The sequence below is a fragment of the Schistocerca cancellata genome, chromosome 1, assembly GCF_023864275.1.
Source record: "Schistocerca cancellata isolate TAMUIC-IGC-003103 chromosome 1, iqSchCanc2.1, whole genome shotgun sequence".
NCBI classification, from domain to species: domain Eukaryota; kingdom Metazoa; phylum Arthropoda; class Insecta; order Orthoptera; family Acrididae; genus Schistocerca; species Schistocerca cancellata.
The window spans coordinates 701,266,474-701,285,845 of record NC_064626.1 but is presented as its reverse complement, the minus strand read 5'-3'; the positions used below and the strand labels follow the sequence as shown (position 1 = coordinate 701,285,845).

Genomic DNA, 19,372 nt, shown 5'->3' with positions numbered 1-19,372 from the left:
TGTCAGCGACACGTAGGTGACGACGGTTTTTCAGAGACAGGATATAAAGCTTTAATTAGTCGTGTCCGTTCCTTCTGACATGCCCGAAAGAACGAACACCACATTTATATATAATAAGGTAACGACGAGCAATTGGTCACTTGCGTGCGGATGCAAACTTCAGCCGGCCGCTGTGGCCGAGCGGCTCTAGGCGCGTCAGTCCGGAACCGCGCTGCTGCTACGGTCGCAGGTTCGAATCCTGCCTCGAGCATAGGTGTCTGATGTGCTTAGGTTAATTACGTTTAAGTACACTACTGGCCGTTAAAATTGCTACACCACGATGATGACGTGCTACAAACGCCAAATTTAACCGACAGGAAGAATATGCTGTGATATGCAAATGATTAGCTTTTCAGAGCATTCGTACGATGTTGGAGCCGGTGGCGACACCTACAGCGTGCTGACATGAGGGAAGTTTCCAATCGATTTCTCATACACAAACAGCAGTCGACCGGCATTGACTGCTGAAACGTTGTTGTGATGCCTCGTGTAAGGAGGAGAAATGCGTATCATCACGTTTCCGACTTTGATAAAGGTCGGATTGTAACCTATCGCGATTGCGGCTTATCGTATCGCGACATTGCTGCTCGCGTTGGTCGACATCTAATGACTGTTAGCAGAATATCGAATCGGTGGGTTCAGGAGCGTAATACGGAAAGCCGTGCTGGATCCCAAAGGCCTCGTATCACTAGCAGTCGAGATGACAAGCATCTTATCCGCGTGGCTGTAACGGATCGTGCAGCCACGTCTCGATCCCTGAGTCAACAGATGGGGACGTTTGCAAGACAACAACCATCTGCACGAATAGTTCGACGACGTTTGCAGCAGCATGGACTATCAGCTCGGAGACCATGGCTGCGGTTACCCCTGACGCTGCATCACAGACAGGAGCGCCTGCGATGGTGTACTCAACGACGAACCTGGGTGAACGAAAAACAAAAGGTCATATTTTCGGATGAATCCAGGTTCTGTTTATAGCATCATGATGGTCGCATCCGCGTTTGGCGACATTGCGGTGAACGGACATTGGAAGCGCGTGTTCGTTATCGCCATACTGACGTATGACCCGGCGTGATGGTATGGGGTGCCATTGGTTACACGTCTCAGCCACTGCTTGTTTGCATTGACGGCACTTTGAACAGTGGACGTTAGATTTCAGATGTGTTACGACCCGTGGCTTTACCCTTCATTCGATCCCTGCGAAACCCTACATTTCAGCAGGATAACGCATTACCGCATGTTGCAGGTCCTGTGCGGGCCTTTCTGGATACAGAAAATGTTCGGCTGCTGCCCTGGCCAGCACATTCTTCAGATCTCTCACCAATTGAAAACATCTGGTCAATGGTGACCGAGCAACTGGCTCGTCACAATACGCCAGTCACTACTCTTGATGAACAGTGGTATCGCGTTGAAGCTGCATGGGCAGCTGTACCTGTACACGCCATCCAAGCTCTGTTTGACTCAATGCCCAGGCGTATCAAGGCCGTTATTAGGGCCAGAGGTGGTTGTTCTGGGAACTGATTTCTCAGGATCTATGCACACAAATTGGGTGAAAATATAATCACATGTCAGTTCTAGTATAATATATTTGTCCAATGAATACCCGTTTATTATCTGCATTTCTTCTTGGTGTAGCAATTTTAATGGCCAGTAGTGTAGTTCTATGTCTAGGGGACTGATAACCTCAGATGTTAAGTCCCATAGTGCTTAGAGCCATTTGAACCTTTTACTTTTTTATTTTACTTATTTATTTATTTGCATACTTCGCTCTAACTCTTGCGGGAATCGCCGAAAGGGGCACTACATCAGTGGCGTGTGGGTAAGTTAGAATTTGGGTCTGATGAGAGGCGTGCTAGGGTAGTCCACGCAACTGTGATGGCCACTGCGTCCAGATGGTGCAATGGTCAGCCCATCTGCCTAATAAGCAGGAGACCCGGGTTCGAACCCAGTCTGGCACAAATTTCCAACTTTCCCCATTGATTTAAATCAGTTCTCACTGGCAGCTAATGTCATTCATTCCTTTGTGTCTTGATAAAGCTATATACCAGATCCGCACTCGAATCCAGACCCTACGATTTCGCGTACAATGCTGTCACCAGCCTCCTTTGTTTTTTTTCCTTTTTAGTAAAATAAACAAATGTTTCTTTACTTAAATAAATGCCATAATTAATAATAAATAATAAATTCTTCTTATTAGCATGATTGGATCTTCACGAAAAGGGAACATTTTTCGTCTGTGTTCTTTAAGAAGAGAAAGTAAAATAAATAATAGAATATATTTGATTCTGCATCATCAAGTTTCTTAAAGAGAACGGTAAAGAAAATATACAGTAATTATATAGACCTAAATAAATTGCTTCGTCTTTTGAAATCCGTAACATGCTGTTGATCTGGTGTGAATCAAAAAACTGTCAATTCAGCTAGTTAAAGTACTTTAAACGGTGCTGAAAGCAAATGTAAAATATGAAGCGCACATAGTTTATGGATTTCAGTGACGTTCTTTACATAGATAAATATCCTCCGCAAGACCGCTAGTAGCACGAGCACCTCTAGACCACAAACCCTGACAATGACGGCGCTAGCACATGTTAGAGTTCTGCAGAGTATGCGTGCCTAGTCTGGTACAAATGGATCCACGGAAACATAGTGAACAAGACGCTAAAGCGGCAGTATTCAACTTGGATTCAGCTTTCATGGTGCGCGGTAGGTGTTCGGGGGTTAAGATATTTTCATTAGGTTTTGAAATAAAGTATTTCGTAAGTAATTATTATTATATACTTAAACTTGCTGCAACTCTCCTTTATAAATTTTACAACGTAAATTTACTTTCCTACTTCGTAAATCACCATTATTGTGGAAGTGGTGCCGGTTAGGAAATTTTACTAGTAACAGGGATATTAAAGTGGGTGGCAGGTGAATCAGGTTTACTACCCCTTCGTTAAAGGAAACGTGCAAGCTTATTACAGGTTGCCTGAAACCTAAGACACTTGTATAACTCTACCAACTCGTCGGAACAGCGCCACCAGATATTCATCTGGAGTAATTGCCAACGCGGAAAAAACAAACCAGGGTCAGGGTCATCAAGAAAACCATCCACTACATGATCACCCTCCGGCAGCCCCAAATTTGAGGTCCAGAAGAAGCCTCCTCGAGACCACTCCAATCTTGCAAAGAACAGCAGCGACAGCAAGGAAACATTTGTCGATCAATAGACTCCGCCAGACGCCTCGATTCGGAAATTCCGCCCACCTAAGCATGAACAGAACTCGATCATATGGAGGTCACTCAAGCATCCCCGTTCTGTAGCTGGAGGATCCAGGAGTCAGCTCCGGAAATGTACCTTTCCATGGGTGCCATCAACTGCGGAGAACCACAGACGATGGAACGAATACTGGATAGTCAAGAATACTTTGTATCTTACGCAGAAGAAGATCCACTTGCGACATGGGGTGCAATTGAAGTTGCAAGATTTAGTTCGAGATGTCATGTCTGTCGACGAAGCCACTTGGCTTTAAACTGCCAAGCAAGACTCGGTCAGCTCTTAACCGAAGCACCAGCACAGGAAGGTGTGCAGACTCTTTGCACAAGTGGAAGAAAACAATTTCACCAAGTTGTGACTGTGGCACTGAAAAGCAGACTCTTCGCCTTGTAATTGAAGAATGTCGTCTGAGAGCTTTCCCTGGCTATGCAACCGAGTTCCTAGTGATGACTGAGGGATCAGTAGACTATATTCGTGGCGTTTATATATAAGTTTGTAGTTTGAGATGGTTGTAATATTATTTCTTTGTGATGTAGCCATACTCTAAACAAATAATAAATAAACATACCACTCATTGTTTCAGTGTTTACCGCAATGACTCAGGACACATTCGATGAAGGTTCTCGTCGTCTTTTCCCGTTGCAGCCAACATTTGAAGTGATCCGTTGGTTGTCGATGTCAGACCTTTTTTCTCACCTTTCTTTTTAATGGCTCAGTCCACGGTACTTACGGCTGTATCTTCACTTATTTTCTCAGATTTCCTTCTTGGAATGAAACCGTTGGTTGCAGGGCCTTCTACGACGTTTGTTCTAGCACCCGGGCTAAGAGTATGGTTGCTTTCGTCGCCTTCCTTGTCTTGACTGGTATTGGAATTATCAGCGATGTATTTTTTTGCTTCTAATACATCGTGAGTTTGTTCTTTGTCCCTCAATTTGATTTGACGTGATTTGTCTCTCGGTTTGGGAGCCCTAGCTTCAGCTGATGGATGTGATACTGGTCTTTTTTTAGTTCTTGCAGGGTGTTGCAACACGATTTTAACGCGCATTACTGTCTGTTTCCGGAATGCGAGCAGGCAAGAGCAGTGCCCGATACAGACAAAATTCTGGGTCCGTGTCCCGCTCTAGCATACATCAGCTAGAATGTTTCGTAGGATGGGATCTTCCAACATGGTAATGGGCCTTTCTGAACTGCTACGATGTTCGCAAATGGCTGGGAGAACACCATCAACTAATCGAAGATTCCTTCCTGACTCCCAAACATCTTAATCTAAGAGAATATTTGTGGGACTATCTCGACAGGCGTCTTCACTGTGTGACGCCCCTGTCATAGACCTTTCAACAGCTGTTGGGAGTATTGCAAACATCACAGCTCTGTATACATTTGGAGAACTACCAGAAGCTGCAAGAGTCTCTTCTAATATTTCCAGCTGCTGTGTGCACCTGCAACGTCAACTCCGGGCAATTATAGGTTGTCATAAAACCAGCTGTAAGAGGGAAATAACCGTTTCACTACATGCAGCGACGAGACTTTGAAACATGAATAGTATGCGTCTCTCAACACAGTTGGTGATGTAGAACTTTAGATTCCAGCCTTGCGTTCATTTAAACGAAGCTGTATGATGTAGCCAAAACAAAATAAAAGCTAATCTGTGTTTTGTGATGTGTTGTCAAATTTCACCGTCTTAACATCACTGCATATCAAATACACACACCAACATCTTGGAGTCGAATGAATTCATTATTTAAGATACACCTAGTCATCCCTTCCGTTCGGTCAGGATGTCATCGCAGCCGACAGAGACGTATGAAAGAGGAAGCAGATGCCTGTTACGACAAGGTTAACAAAAGAATTAATTTTGGTTTTTTAATGGTAACGTCCCATCATTAACTAGAAATAATTTATGGGAGTCATAAAAATCAGGACGGTCAAACTACAATTGTAGTCCAGAAATAACTAAGAAACTTTTCGTACATAGACTCTGGCGTCAGAGTACAATACGTTGGTAATAAACTTCATCTTTTGGAAATGAGATCGACTGATAATTCCGAAATGAACGTATTTTTTTCCTAACAGAATGTTTGTTCCATTTATTTGTTCTATAGAAACCGATACCTTCGTGCATTATCGAACGTGTTTTACTGTTGCAGCGACTTTACCGCTCTCTCTTTCTCGTCGCCAATAAGGCTATAAAATAGAAAACTGATGTGTGGATTAATACTTCTGTTTAGTTCTGTATGCGAGATTCGTCGTCGTTGGTGTTCACTGCTTCCGAACTGATTGATGACAAACTGTGACATTACGGTGGAGAATCTCGAAAGCTTTCTGCTTTCTTATTGAATCGAATTGTTTAAATTCTTCTCGGGTGGTTCACCAGGTCGAGTCGTTAGATAAGCCCAGATTTTCGGCAACGAAACTTACTGTCATTTTCACGTGACCGCTTAGGAATGATGGGCTGGTTCACTGGAGCAATGAACGCAATTTGAGCTATTTGTAGTGACTGAAGCACTCATCGTTCAAGAACTGCTGCTGGCGTAGCAACAGTATACAGCACTTATTACTGTAGCCTCTCGGTTGCTTCTTATGTTTGTCCAGAAAACCGGAGAGTACAGCTACATATAAACGAACATACCTGATTGAAAGAGTGCTGTTAATAGATACCACTTTTAACCGAGATTTGGGAAGATGACGAGCCGACAGTGTGGGTGAATGGGATAAGCAGTGACCTTGCGACTTCTATATTTGACTCAGCAGTTCGATAGTCAATGGTTTGTAAAATCAAAGTAACAATTTTGAGGTTAGTACTCAATCGCTGACTCCAGAATCACAAGTACAGGACGGATGACACTTTTGTTATGAACTCCACAGTGAGCAAACACTTCCAGTAAACTGAGAATCGGTTAGATGGTTTTCTACGATAACACTTTGAATGCATTTTCTTTGGTTATTGCAGAACTCGTCATATTTCATATCTCCAATATTATCTCCAGTTAACTGTCTGACTCTGTATCAGCATCTGTTCTGTAAATAGGAAAATGTATTAATTTTACTCAGTTAATGTAAGAAGGTCCAGTGACTGTTTTGAATTGTGTCATGCAGACATCGGGATTCGAGTAAAGCAGCTAGAGACGAAACCCAGAAGGCTCACATCCTTTCCATGTCTTGCGCTCAAACAGTTGTCGTATTTGAGTTGCTACACTAAAAGAATAAGCAAGCATTGCTCAAATCCTAAGGGCAATGTTATGACGCTGATGAGTCTCGGACTTATTTAAGATCGATTTAATCGTAGCCCCATTCTTCTTCTTCTTCTTCGTAGGAGGCCCTAGCAATTCTTATGCTAGTTTCTCGCAGAATATGGAAACCTTCCTTACATCGGATATTAAGAACACTGCAGGTTCATTTCATGATTTCAGTTCTCTGCTAATTCCACGTGTTTTTTTCCTACATTTATTTGAACAGGAGGTTTGTAAACCCCTCGTGCTGCAATGGACAGGGAAACAGTGAAGAGGACTGGCTACAAGGCTAATTCGCTGTACTGCAGACCTATGCGTTGCGGATGTAGGCTGCCGTGGTTGTACAGGAACCCTGAAAAGTGGCGGATAACGATGCAAAGGCGAAGCCATGCCGAGGGTGCAGAATCGTTGGTGGGTATACACAGTTGTCCAAACATATCGCGTTTACGCTCGGTACAACAAGTAAAAGAAATAATACAACATGTGCGCAAACGGATAAGCATCAATTAGTAGTAGCTCAACTGGAAATCTCTTAACAAAAATAGGGTGTAACTATGACAGCTTTTACGCTTGAGTTTGAGACTGCAATTCGCTGATGACAGTACCTTCAGAAGAAGACGGAGGGACTCTGTAAGTACTTACCATTAAGATCTGTACGCTACCTGAGGGTGCAAACGCTTGCAAGTGCATGCCGCTCAATACAGAGGTAGGTAGTTCGAAACCCAATGCTAGAACAATTTGTGATTACCGGTATTTGGCCTGATGAGCAGATCTTGTGCCAGAGCCACGTTCAAATGTCAAATCTCTGCACAGTGCGGCCCGAAGTAGAGGGCCGTCGCGCTGCTAACGTTGTTCCACCAATCGAAGGAAGATGTTAAACTAAACTGGTCTCTGGCCGCTATTCCAGAGGACTAGGCCGGCATAGGGTTTCACCTTTTACGTTATGTCATTACACTCCGTGCCAAATCACTACACTGATCTGAAGTTAAGAGACATATTTAAGAGAGGACACGAAAGAAAAGAATCTTGCAATTTATACGCCTAAGGAAATTTCTCGTTATCTGTATTACGAAAGCTCTCGACTAACTTGCCATGTCGGATAAAATTCCGTGCTTTCAACGATAGTCTCCGTGATGGTCATCAGAGGCATTATTAACAACGAATGTAAAGGCTTTCGTCGAAAGCTTTTATTTTACCCGCATTTGATGCAGTAAATTAACCGAGAACTTTTTTTAAAAAAGCTTTGAAGTTTTGCGTGTGGCTTCGATGTATGTGATAAAGGCCATTTTCCATACTTTAAGCATCGACAAAAGCAGCTTGTACGATTTTCTTATTTATTCAAAGCTTTTCCTCGGAGCAGTTTCGGGCATTACCGCCCATCATCTGCGGTTAGAGCATTTGTAGTCAAACGGTTCAAAAACCCATCAACTTATAACCTCTTATTTATAAGTTAATTGTATGTTGGTATAGGAAACAATCTTCTACAAAGTGATCGAACTCTGTGATGTGTTGGCAGAAGAGCCAACATCGTGTTGCTAGAGGAGGCCGAAATGCACGCGTTAAAGCTCACGCAGGCTGGCGTGAGGTCTGGAACTGTTAAGGGAATTATAGTAGCAAATAAAGTACGCAGTTGATGTAATACTTAACTTTAATCCATAATTGGAGAACATCGCTCTTGACGGTACATTAATAACAATCTCAATATAAACTGGTAATGGCGCCTTGCTAGGTCGTAGCAAATGACGTAGCTGAAGGCTACAATACGAGCACGAAGAGTCTCTACATTTGGTACCGGGGTTGCGTAGACAAGAGCTTTCAAATGCCCCCATAAATGAAAGTCAAGAGGGTTGAGGTCAGGAGAGCGTGGAGGCCATGGAATTGGTCCACCTCTACCAATCCATCGGTCACCGAATCTGTTGTTGAGAAGCGTACGACCACTTCGACTGAAATGTGCAGGAGCTCCATCGTGCATGAACCACATGTTGTGTCGTACTTGTAAAGGCACATGTTCTAGCAGCACAGATACAGTATCCCGTATGAAATCATGATAACGTGCTCCATTGAGCGAAATTAAAATGAGCTCTAACATGGAAATTAAGCGTTTCCGGACACATGTCCACATAACATCTTTTCTTTCTTTGTGTGTGAGGAATGTTTCCTGAAAGTTTGGCCGTACCTTTTTGTAACACCCTGTATTTATGTGCTCTAGCCACAGATGTTGATCGACAATTCTCGACACTGGTCAGGGAAATATGTTTGAAAAATAAAAGACAATTAATACAGCAGATATTGTCGACACCTACGTGCAAAAAAATGACCATCACGAATGGTTTTTATCCAAGTACTGCGTCGCGAAGTCCTTCGTATCTATGTTAACTTCCCATACGGTAAGGACATAGCTCACAGTGTGAGCGTGACGCCGATGATTGAAGGCATTGGTAGAAGATCGGAATTTTATCCGAATTTGACGAGGCAATTTACTCGAGAACATTTACGCAAGGACTCCCTAGTGGCGACTCTTTCCTGTACTCTCAGCAGGTAGTTAATTGTGAGCTGCAGAGTAACCATGTAGATTTAGATGTAGATGTATGCACAAGTAACAGTGGTCTGTGATCCAGAAGCCAAAACTACGAGATGTAACCATAAAATTTCAATTGTCGCTTTTTTATAAAATTACGCAGTTACTTTGTTTTTTGTTTGCGCGTGCACGTTTGGGACTTAGTCAAATCCCCGTGGCGCAGTACTGTAGCACGCCGCTAGACGAAGCTCTGTGGCTAGAACGAATTTTTACTCTGCAGCGGAGTGTGCGCTGATTTTAAACTTCCTTGCAGATTAGAAGTGTGTGCCGCACCGCGACTCGAACCTGGTACCTTCTCGTTTCGTGGGCAAGTACCCTATCAGGTGAACTTTCCAAGCATGTCTCACGACGTGCCTTCACAGCTTTGCTTCCGCCAGTACCTCATCTCCCACCTTCAAAACTTCCCAGAAGTTTCCCCGCATACCTTGCGGAACTAGCACTCCTGGAAGAAAGGCTATAACGAAGAAATTGTTTAGCCACAGCCTAAGAGATTGTTGCCAGAATGAATTTTCACTCCGCAGCGGATCGCGGGTTGATTTCTACACTTCTGTGAGGTTCGGAAGGTAGGAAATGAGGTACTGGTGGAAGTAAAGGTGTGAGAGTGGGTCGTGAATCATGCTCGGATAGGTCAGTCAGTAGAGCACTTGCCCATGAGAGGCATTGGTCCCAGGTTCGAGTGCGCGTCCAACAGAGAGTTTTAATCTGCCAAGAAGCTTCAAGCACTGTGGTGCTCAAACAAATCTTTGGTTTGATGACAGCTTTGTTTACGTATTAGATCTGTGGGTGGCCAAAGCTAGTAATTTCGTTCGAAATTACTGTGATTGTGCCGGTCAATAAGGTAGTTTTCATTTCCCTTGCTGCCATAAACGAGTTAGTACACGTATTCAAATTTATAGGCAATATGCCGGCACCAGGCTTCAGTCTCTCTCCCTTATCTCATCATCTGCAACACAAAGATGGCGCTACGCTACACACAAAACCACTAAGTCACCTACACTTCAGATAGACACTTACGTACACAGGTCTTATATTTCACGAACGGAAGGTGACTTCGGGCGTGAAGGATAGGAGAAAACTTTCTAATTAGGCGGCTGAACCTGCCTTTTGGATTCCCCCAGCCATTCACACCACACGACTTTACATCACTTACTTCAGTTTATCTGCGTGTGGCGCTTTTGGTTTGGTTCGTCTAGTGGTGCACTACGGTACTGTGAGTCGTGGATTTCAGTATGTACCAAGACTACAGGCATGAGCGTGCAAAGAAATAAAATATACCCTAAGACAACAAAAAACGGCCCACCACGCAGGAAGTTTCGGAATTTGGCGGAAGTCGGTAGATGTGATGTACATGTACAAAGAAACAAGTGATTACAATTTCAGAAAAATGTGATGATTTATTCAAGAGAAAGAGCTTCACAAATTGAGCAAGTCAATGACGCGTTGGTCCACCATTGACTCTTACGAAACCAGTTACTCGGCTTGGCATTGATTCATAAAGCTGTTGGATGTCCTCCTGAGGAATGTCATGCAAAATTCTATCCAACTGGCGCATTAGATCCTCAAAATCCCGAACTGGTTGGGTGGCCCTGCCCATAAAGCTCCAAACGTACTCAACTGGGGAGAGATCCGGGGACATTGCTGGCCAAGGTAGGGTCTGACAACTGCGAAGACAAGCAGACTCCCACCGTGTGCAGGCTGGCTTTATCTTGCTGAAAAGTAAGCCCACGATGGCTTTCCGTGAAGGGCAACAAAACGGGGCGCAGAATATCGTCGACGTACCACTGTTCTGTAAGGATGCCACATATGACAACCAAACGGTCCAGCTATGAAATGAAGTGACACCCCGTACCATCACTCCTAGTTGTTAGGTAGTACAGCGAGCAACAGTCTGGCTGGTATCCCACCACCGTCCAGCGCGTCTCAAGATCTGTCTTTGCAGGTCGTGGGGGATGATTTCGAAGTGGAACTTATCACTGAAGACATTTCTACTCCAGTCAATGAGATTCGAGGCCGAAGACGTCACTGGAGAAGCCGTGGAAAGTGTTGAGATACTAACCTGACTGTTGCTCGCCGTATGACCCGACAACCATGAGTCGCGATTGTCTGTGGTGGCATTTATTTTCATAGCAGGACTGGTTTGGGTGTCATCCGCGAGACCCTTACAGTACAGCGGTACGTCGAGGATATCCAACAGCACATTTTGTTGCCCTTCAGGGTAAGCCCACCTAGGCTTATAGTTCAGCAAGATAATGCCCGCCCATAACTAATGAGAAGGTATTGATTAGAATTGGGGAGAAGAAGAGTTTGTGGCACAACTGACTAGAAGAAGGGATCGGTTGGTAGGACATGTTCTGAGGCACCAAGGGATCACCAATTTAGTATTGGAGGGCAGCGTGGAGGGAAAAAACCGTAGAGGGAGACCAATGGATGAATACATTAAGCAGATTCAGAAGGATGTAGGTTGCAGTAGGTACTGGGAGATGATGAAGCTTGCACAAGATAGAGTAGCATGGAGAGCTGCATCAAACCAGTCTCAGGACTGAAGACCACAACAACAACAATGCCCGCCCATACGCGGCGAGAGTTTCTACTACTTGTATTAACGTGCCTGCGAAACCCTATTCGGCCGGCAATGTGTCTGGATCTCTCCCCCAACTGAGAACGTTAGGAGCATTAAGGAAGGGCCTCGAAGCACCTCGGGATTTTAACGATTTAATGCTCCAGCTGGACAGAATTTGACACAACGTCCCTCAGGAGGACAAAATGGTTGAAAGGGCTCTGAGCGCTACGGGACTTAACTTCTGAGGTCACCAGTCCCGTAGAACTTAGAACTACTTAAACCTAACTAACCTAAGGATATCATACACATCCATGCCCGAAGCAGGATTCGAACCTGCGACCGTAGCGGTCGCGCGGTTCCAGACTGTAGCGCCTAGAACCGCTCGGCCACCGCGGCCGGCTCAGGAGGACACCCAACAACTCTGTCAACTAATATCAAGCCAGGAAACACTTGCATAATGGCAGGAGGCGGACCAACTCCAATTTTCCTGAAACTGTGATAATTTGTTTGCTTTACATGTACAACATACCTAAGGATTTCTGTCCCTTTCGGATAGTTCCTTCGTGGTGAGTCTTATTTTGTGTGTTTTAACTTGGTTGTTTTTTTTCCTGATCTCTCTGTGTAGCGGAGGACCGCGTGACGCGCTTGCCGCCGGCGAGCCTACCTGGTGCCGCACGAAGCTGCGCTCGCGCGCCAGGTCCAGCTTGGCGCTGCAGCGCTTGAGCTCGTGCGCCGCCGGGTTGTGCGGCATCTCCGCCATGGCCGCCTCGTGCTGCTGGTAGTCGTGGTAGTGGTAGTGGTGCAGGAGCCCGCCTGCGCCCTCACAGCTGGCCATGGGCGGCGCGCCGTGCCATGAGAACCTGCTCGCTGGCGCTGCCGCTGCCGCCGCCGCTGCTGGGGGACCGCGCCCGCGACCGCCGCGGCGCTCCCTCCGCTGTAAACAAACCACAGGCCACGCCTGCCGTCAGCTCAGGCCGGGACAGGCGACGGCTGCGCTGCCGACGACACACTGCGGGAATTCACTCAAACTAGGTGTACGAGGAGGGGCTGGTGATACTTGGCAATCGTCGAAAGACAAAGATGGTCCGACATTCAGAGTATTAATGGACAGGTGGTAAAGGCACGCAAGCAGTGTATTGAAGAAATATATGGGTAATACTTGTCTCAAAACACGTCCTGCAAAGACTGATGTGATGGCAAGCCATTTCTATTGATACTGGCAGCGACAGCGGCAGATAGCATTGCAGCCGAACGCCTGGTGCGCTACACACACATTGCTATCTGTCGCTGTCGCTGCCAGTATCAATAGAAATTTCTTGCCATCGCATGAGCCTTCAACCGTGCACCTGGATAAAGCAAATAAATAAATTCAGGTGCCCGCGTGAAGACTCATGCGATGGGAAGCCATTTCTATTGATATTGGCAGCGACACCGACAGATAGCATTGCAGCTGAATGCCACGCGTGCTACACACACATTTCTATCTGTCGCTGTCACTGCTAGTATCAATAGAAATGGTTGCCGTCGTATGACTCTTCATGCATGCACCTGAATTTATTTATTTGCTTTATCCAGGTTCACGGTGGATGACTCATGCGATGGCAAGCCATTTCTATTGATACTGGCAGCGACAGCGACAGATAGCAATGTGTGTGTAGCGCACGTGGCGTTCAGCCGCAATGCTATCTGTCGCTGTCGCTGCTACTGTCAATAGAAATGGCTTGCCGTCGCATTAGTCTTCATGTGTGCACCTGAATTTATTTATTTGCTTTATTCAGTTGCACGTGAGAAGCTGCGTTCAAGTTACACATGTGTCCACTTATACAGGTTAATAGCGTTGGCAAACGCTTATAGAGCTTTAGAACAGGCAGCAATTGGACTTATATATACTCTCGCTTAACGCGACGTTTTGCGGCTGCAGCGAGCACTGGATAAGCTAATGTAATTGCTTGCTGGTTTCCCACTCCTTTACAATTCACTATTATACACTCTATGACGAAAAAAGGACGCACTCTGAAGCAATTGTCCGAATGGGACGGAAATCCGTAGATGTGATGTACATGTACAGACAAAACAAATGATTACTATTTCAGAAAAATTGGATGACTTCATAAAGACAAGAGTTTCACAAGCTGAGCAAGACAATAACGTGTCGATCTTTCTCTGGCCCTTATGTAAGCAGATATTCGGTTTCGCATTGATTAATAGAGTTATTGGATGTCGTGAGGTACAACGTGTCGCATTCAGTCCATTTGGCACGTTAAATGGTCAAAATCACGAGCTGGTTGGAAGGCTTTGTCCATAATGCTCCAAACGTTGTCAATTGCGGAGAGATACGGCAATCTTGCCAGCCAAGGCAGGGTTTGTTAAGCACGAAGACAAGCACTAGGAACTCTCACCGTGTGAGGGCGGGCGTTATCTTGTTGAAATGTAAGCCCAGGATTGCTTGCCATGAAGGGCAGCAGAGTGGGGCGTAGAATATCGTCGACATATCACTATGTTGTAAGGGCTCGACGGATGAGAACCGCAGGGATCCTGCCATGAAAAGAAATGGTACCCCAAACCGTCATTCCTGGTTCTTGGGCGATAGTGGAGTTGGTATTCCACCGCTGTCCAGTGTATCTCCAGACGTGTCTTCGCTAGACATCGGTACTCAGTTGTAAGCGGGGCTTATCACTGAAGGCGGTCGACTCCATTCAAGGAGATTCCAGGGAGAGTCGTGTCTGGAAACGCTCCAGACAGCGGCGAGAGTTTCTACTGCTTATCTTTGTGCTTGCCAGATCCTACCTTGGCCAGCAATGTCGCGGGATTTCTCCCCAATTAAGAACGTTTCGAGCACTATGGGCAGGACGCTCCAACTAGCTCGGGATTTTGAAGATCTAATGCGACAGTTGGACAGAATTTGGTACGATATCGCTCAGGAGGATATCCACTAACTCTATAAGTCAATGCCAAGCGGAGTAATTGCTTGCACAAGAGCCGGAGGTGGACCAAAGCGTTACTGAATTGCTCTATTTGTAAAGCTCTTTCTCTTGAATAAATCACCCAATTTTTCTGAAATTGTAGTTACTGTATTTGTTTCTCTGTACGGGTAATCACATCTACTGATATCTGCCCCATTCGGTAATTGTTTCGTGGTGCGTCGTTTTTTTTCTGTCTTAGAGCGTATTTTAGAGTAAGTGAAGTTATCTTATAGTCAGAGAAGAGTTGACTTAAGTAGATAATAATCAAGTGGAAGATCGTTATGTGATGAGTGTTGCAACCGTAAGCATGAGAGAGGCTTAGGGTAGAGACTGTACAACACCTTTGTATCAGATAATGATAGGGACCATTCTATAAAGTTGAAGCTTATGAGCATTTCAGGAGAATGGCTTAAGAATGTTTTTGTAATTATATGTGTAATTTGAGAGCGCAACTAAGAGGTGATTTATTTCAACACAACATTCTGTTGTGCTCTCCTTTTATGACAACATACACTTCCTAAACTTGTTGCCTTCTTTTCTTAAATCAGAACTTCCAGCAACCGTAAACCGCCGTAGACTTAGAAAAAGCTTTTGACTGGCATACACTCTTTGAAATTAAGAATTTATCAGGGCTAAAATAGGCCAGGTTTATATAGAACTAGCTGCAAATTCGGCATTGCCCGAGCATTCATTTTGTCAATTCTCTATTAGAAACAAAACCTTTTATGTTCTCCTGTAGTAGAGTCTGTGTGAGGTGATCCTGAACAGTTTTTGTATGATGGGTGCAGCTGTTTCCAATGTGTGCAACGAGATTTTGTCAATGTCTCTACGGCAACGCTTCTTAATAGCTCTATAGACGGTTGTCGTTTTCAACTACAGCCGTTTGCGCTTCGTAGTTGAAAGTTGTCACAAGCGCAGCCAGGTATAAGGAACTCCTTAAGTTGACTCGACTGTAGGAGTGTCTCAGCGGTAAATAATCAATCTATTACAGCTTCATTCATAATGCGGCACTTTTTCACGCATATCTATTGAAACATGTGTCGCACAGTGATGTACTTCTAAGTACATTGAGTTGAATACGTGGATACTGTCTGTGAAACATATTGCGAGTAGAGTTAGTAACAAAGAAAACCCGCCGGGTTAGCCGAGAGCGCTAATGCGCTGCTTCCTGGACTCGGGTAGGCGCGCTGGCCCCGGATCGAATCCGCCCGGCGGATTAACGACGTGGGCCGGTGTGTCGGCCAGCCTGCATGTGATTTTTAGGCGGTTTTCCACATCCCGCTAGGTGAATACCGGGCTGGTTCCCACACCCCGTCTCAGTTACACGACACGCAGACATTTGTAACACTTCCACACTATTTCATGGTTTACACTAGCCGCAGACAGCTGGGGTACACTGATTCCGTCCTGGGGGGTACAGGGTGGCGGCAGGAAGGGCATCCGGCCACCCCTTTAAAATAACCTTGCCAAATCCGTTGTAACCACGCCGACCCTGCGAACATTGCGGGACACAGGAGCAAGTGAAAGAAAGAAATTAGTAACAAAGAAGTGATAAACTTAAATGTCAAGCATGATGCCGCGTTTTGCTCGCGTCTCATTGTTTGTGACTTCATATTTCGTGAACTATATTATGCAGGTGGTTCTTACCCACACAGTGATTGTTGCCTGACAGTAAGGGACACGTGTACAAAGCTTGGTTGAAATAGGCCCAGTGGTTTAGGAGGAGACGTGGAACATACATTCATACACACAAACATACATACATTTATTTTTATAATATGTATGGATTTGTAAAAAAATTATATTGCTGTTACAAGTATAGAATTACAAGAACGCAAGACAGTAGTTGAATTAATGAAGAAAATAGAAGTTTACAGAATATCGGAGCTGATTCGTGAATTGATCGAAAATTGCGTGCCCAACAGAAGTTAGCACGTTATTTTTACGCTGAGAAATGGTCAGATGGTTCGAAAATGGTTCAAATGGCTCTCAGTACTATGGGACTTAACAGCTAAGGTCTTCAGTCCCCTAGAACTTAGAACTACTTAAACCTAACTAACCTAAGGACATCACACACATCCATGCCCGAGGCAGGATTCGAACCTGCGACCGCAGTGGTCGCGCGGTTCCAGACTGAAGCTCCTAGAACCTCTCGGCCACTCCGGCCGGCAATAGTCAGATGAGTACTTCAGGTGTACTCCAGGGCAGAATTATAGAATCTTTACTGCTCACTATGCGCTGGATAACATCGGAGGCTCGAGGAGGTTGTACGCTAATATTTCTCTTGTACAAAGGAAAGTCTCACGCCTAAGAATTATAACTAAATGCGCGATAACCTACTGAGGATAGATAGACCATTATGTAAAGCGCAAGATCCAAACAAACACTGGTCGCTACACGCGCAGAACGAGAGTCCAGGTTCGAGCCCGCAATGACTAAACGCGGATGGATTAGCTGGAGAACGTAATGGTTACGTTCGGAGTTTAGTCTTGGCCAGTGAAGAGGGCGGCGAGTGTCTTCGCAGGAGAAATTGCGAGTCAACCGTTCCGTAAACACTTCGCGTTCCGAAGAACTCCGTATAGCGGAGCGACCTGCCCTCGTCTAGGTTTGGGCGGACGTATATACCGTTTGACACCGTGGTGAACGCACATCGCAGTCGGCGCCTTCAGCGGCCTCCAGCGCTGCGTACGGCTTCTGTCGGGCTCCGCCTCCCATAAGGTTTGTCATAAAAGGCGCATATAAACTAGGCCAACGAAGGCCAGTGAACGGCAGAGGCTGGATTCGGCCGAACATTGGTCGCCAATACATTGGCATTCGGCTTCTCATCCACACCAACCAAGGGTTTGGGTTCAAGGAATTCGGTCATGTGGAATCGCAGTTCGATCTGATAACTTGCCGACGTTGCTCCCGTTTTGGTGTTGTTAGAAAGTAGCGTTTTAATTACAATTTCACCGGCCGATTTTATAATGGAAGATGAGGATTTAGCAGTCGTCTCACGTGGAGCATTTATTTTACTGTAACAAGCTAATCGTCATAAAAGAACAATGACGCTGGTGGGCGACCTCTCTTTTGAAAAGTAGGGAGGTGAGTGATGGGACAAAATTAATGTCTGCCTTAAAGCTGACTTGGAATATAGGCCATATCGTAATTTTTTTTCTAATGAAAGCTACTGATTTCCAATTGTTATTCAACTGTGGAGGCCCTTAAATTTCCAAAGATAACACCTCTTTTAGGAGAGCTGTACCTACAGCAAAAAGTTATTCGTCACTTCCAGTTTTGTTTCTTCTCTTTGTCATTCGTGGGGAAAAGATGCCAGTAAAGACATCGAGTTATTTCCCTCCAAGCGCCTGGTCTTTTCAGTTTATTTTTATAATCACAGTTCGTAGAGCCGGCCGGGGTGGGCGAGCGGTCCTAGGCGATACAGTCTGGAATCGCGCGACCACTACGGTCGCAGTTTCGAATCCTGCCTCGGGCATGGATGTGTATGATGTCTTAGGTTAGTTAGGTTTAAGTAGTTTAAAGTTCTAGGGGACTGATGACCCCAGAAGTTAAGTTCCATAGTTCTCAGAGCCATTTGAACCATTTGAACAGTTCGTAGGGCCCATAAAAATTACCGTTCACGATAAAACTATATCAGCTTTAATGCTCTCTCCACATTCCAATATTTTTAAACACAATAAATACACAGCCTTAGCGAGAGCAGACATTGCGTGCGGAGGAAAAAGCGACTGTTCAGGTTAAGTTTTTCGGAACAGCCACAAGTCGCACTCCGTATGTTTCATTCACTGGTTTCGCTCTGTAATTTAACAGCCAGCTACTTTACTTCAAATTGTAAATTCCGAAGTTCTGATGATGCTCTTGTCAAATTAAAGATCGAAACCTGTCAATAAAACATACTAACTGCGACTTGCGGCAGTCCCGAAATACTTAAATACGCACCCGTTCCATAGACACAACAAATCACTACTAATCCAGCCACCGAACCGGCGTCCACATTTGCAGAGTGTTACCAACGCTAACCACCACCTGGCTCTGACGTTGCCGCCAGCAAACCGAATCGCAACAAAGGCCAACCGCTTCGACGGTTCCAGTTTGCCGCCCGTACACACTAAGCAAATTTCGGCCTTACGAAGCCATTGGCTGTCGTTCGTTGGCCTACTGCGTACGCGCCTATATTCATGCCGTCGCCCGGTAGTAGATCAAACACCTCAGCGTCTTCGTCATTCTGTGATGAGGATACACGAGACCCACGGACTAACAGCTGACTCACTACATAAACAAACGTAACGTACTGCACAGGAATAGGTGAGGGGACGAAGTATCGTTTGATTACATTTGGAATTAATCAGTCAGTGAAAACCGTCACAATCGTTAAAACGGCTAACAGAAAGTGTCCGGAAAGATTTTAGGTGGAACAAAAAAGCTGGTAGTATGAAAAGCATGTGGCAGACTAAGATTTATTGGATGAATTCAAAGCTTACGTAATTCATCGATGAAACAGGTGGCTTACAAAATCGTTGCTCGATTAATTAATGGGTTTTATTTGTCAGACTGGAACTTTTACCAGGTAGTATTATGAGACGAGACAGGAATGACTGCCCCCGTCGGAGGTTCGAGTCCTCCCTCGGGCATGGGTGTATGTGTTGTCCTTAGCGTAAGTTAGTTAAGGTTAGATTAAGTAGTGCGTAAGCCTAGGGAACGATGACCTCAGCAGTTTGATCCCATAGTCCTTACCACAAATTT

The 19,372-nt window shown here is 45.1% G+C and overlaps 1 protein-coding gene across 1 annotated transcript in view; it reads right to left on the bottom strand.

Annotated features, from left to right (window-relative positions):
* The window catches only part of LOC126184583 (uncharacterized), a 499,786-nt gene that overhangs the window by 360,740 nt on the left and 119,674 nt on the right, over nt 1-19,372 (bottom strand). Inside the window, exon 3 of the mRNA XM_049927020.1 lies at nt 12,331-12,600. Within this exon, the coding sequence (XP_049782977.1) occupies nt 12,331-12,501 (171 nt within the window). The 5' untranslated portion in view covers nt 12,502-12,600. The remainder of the gene's footprint in view (nt 1-12,330; nt 12,601-19,372) is intronic.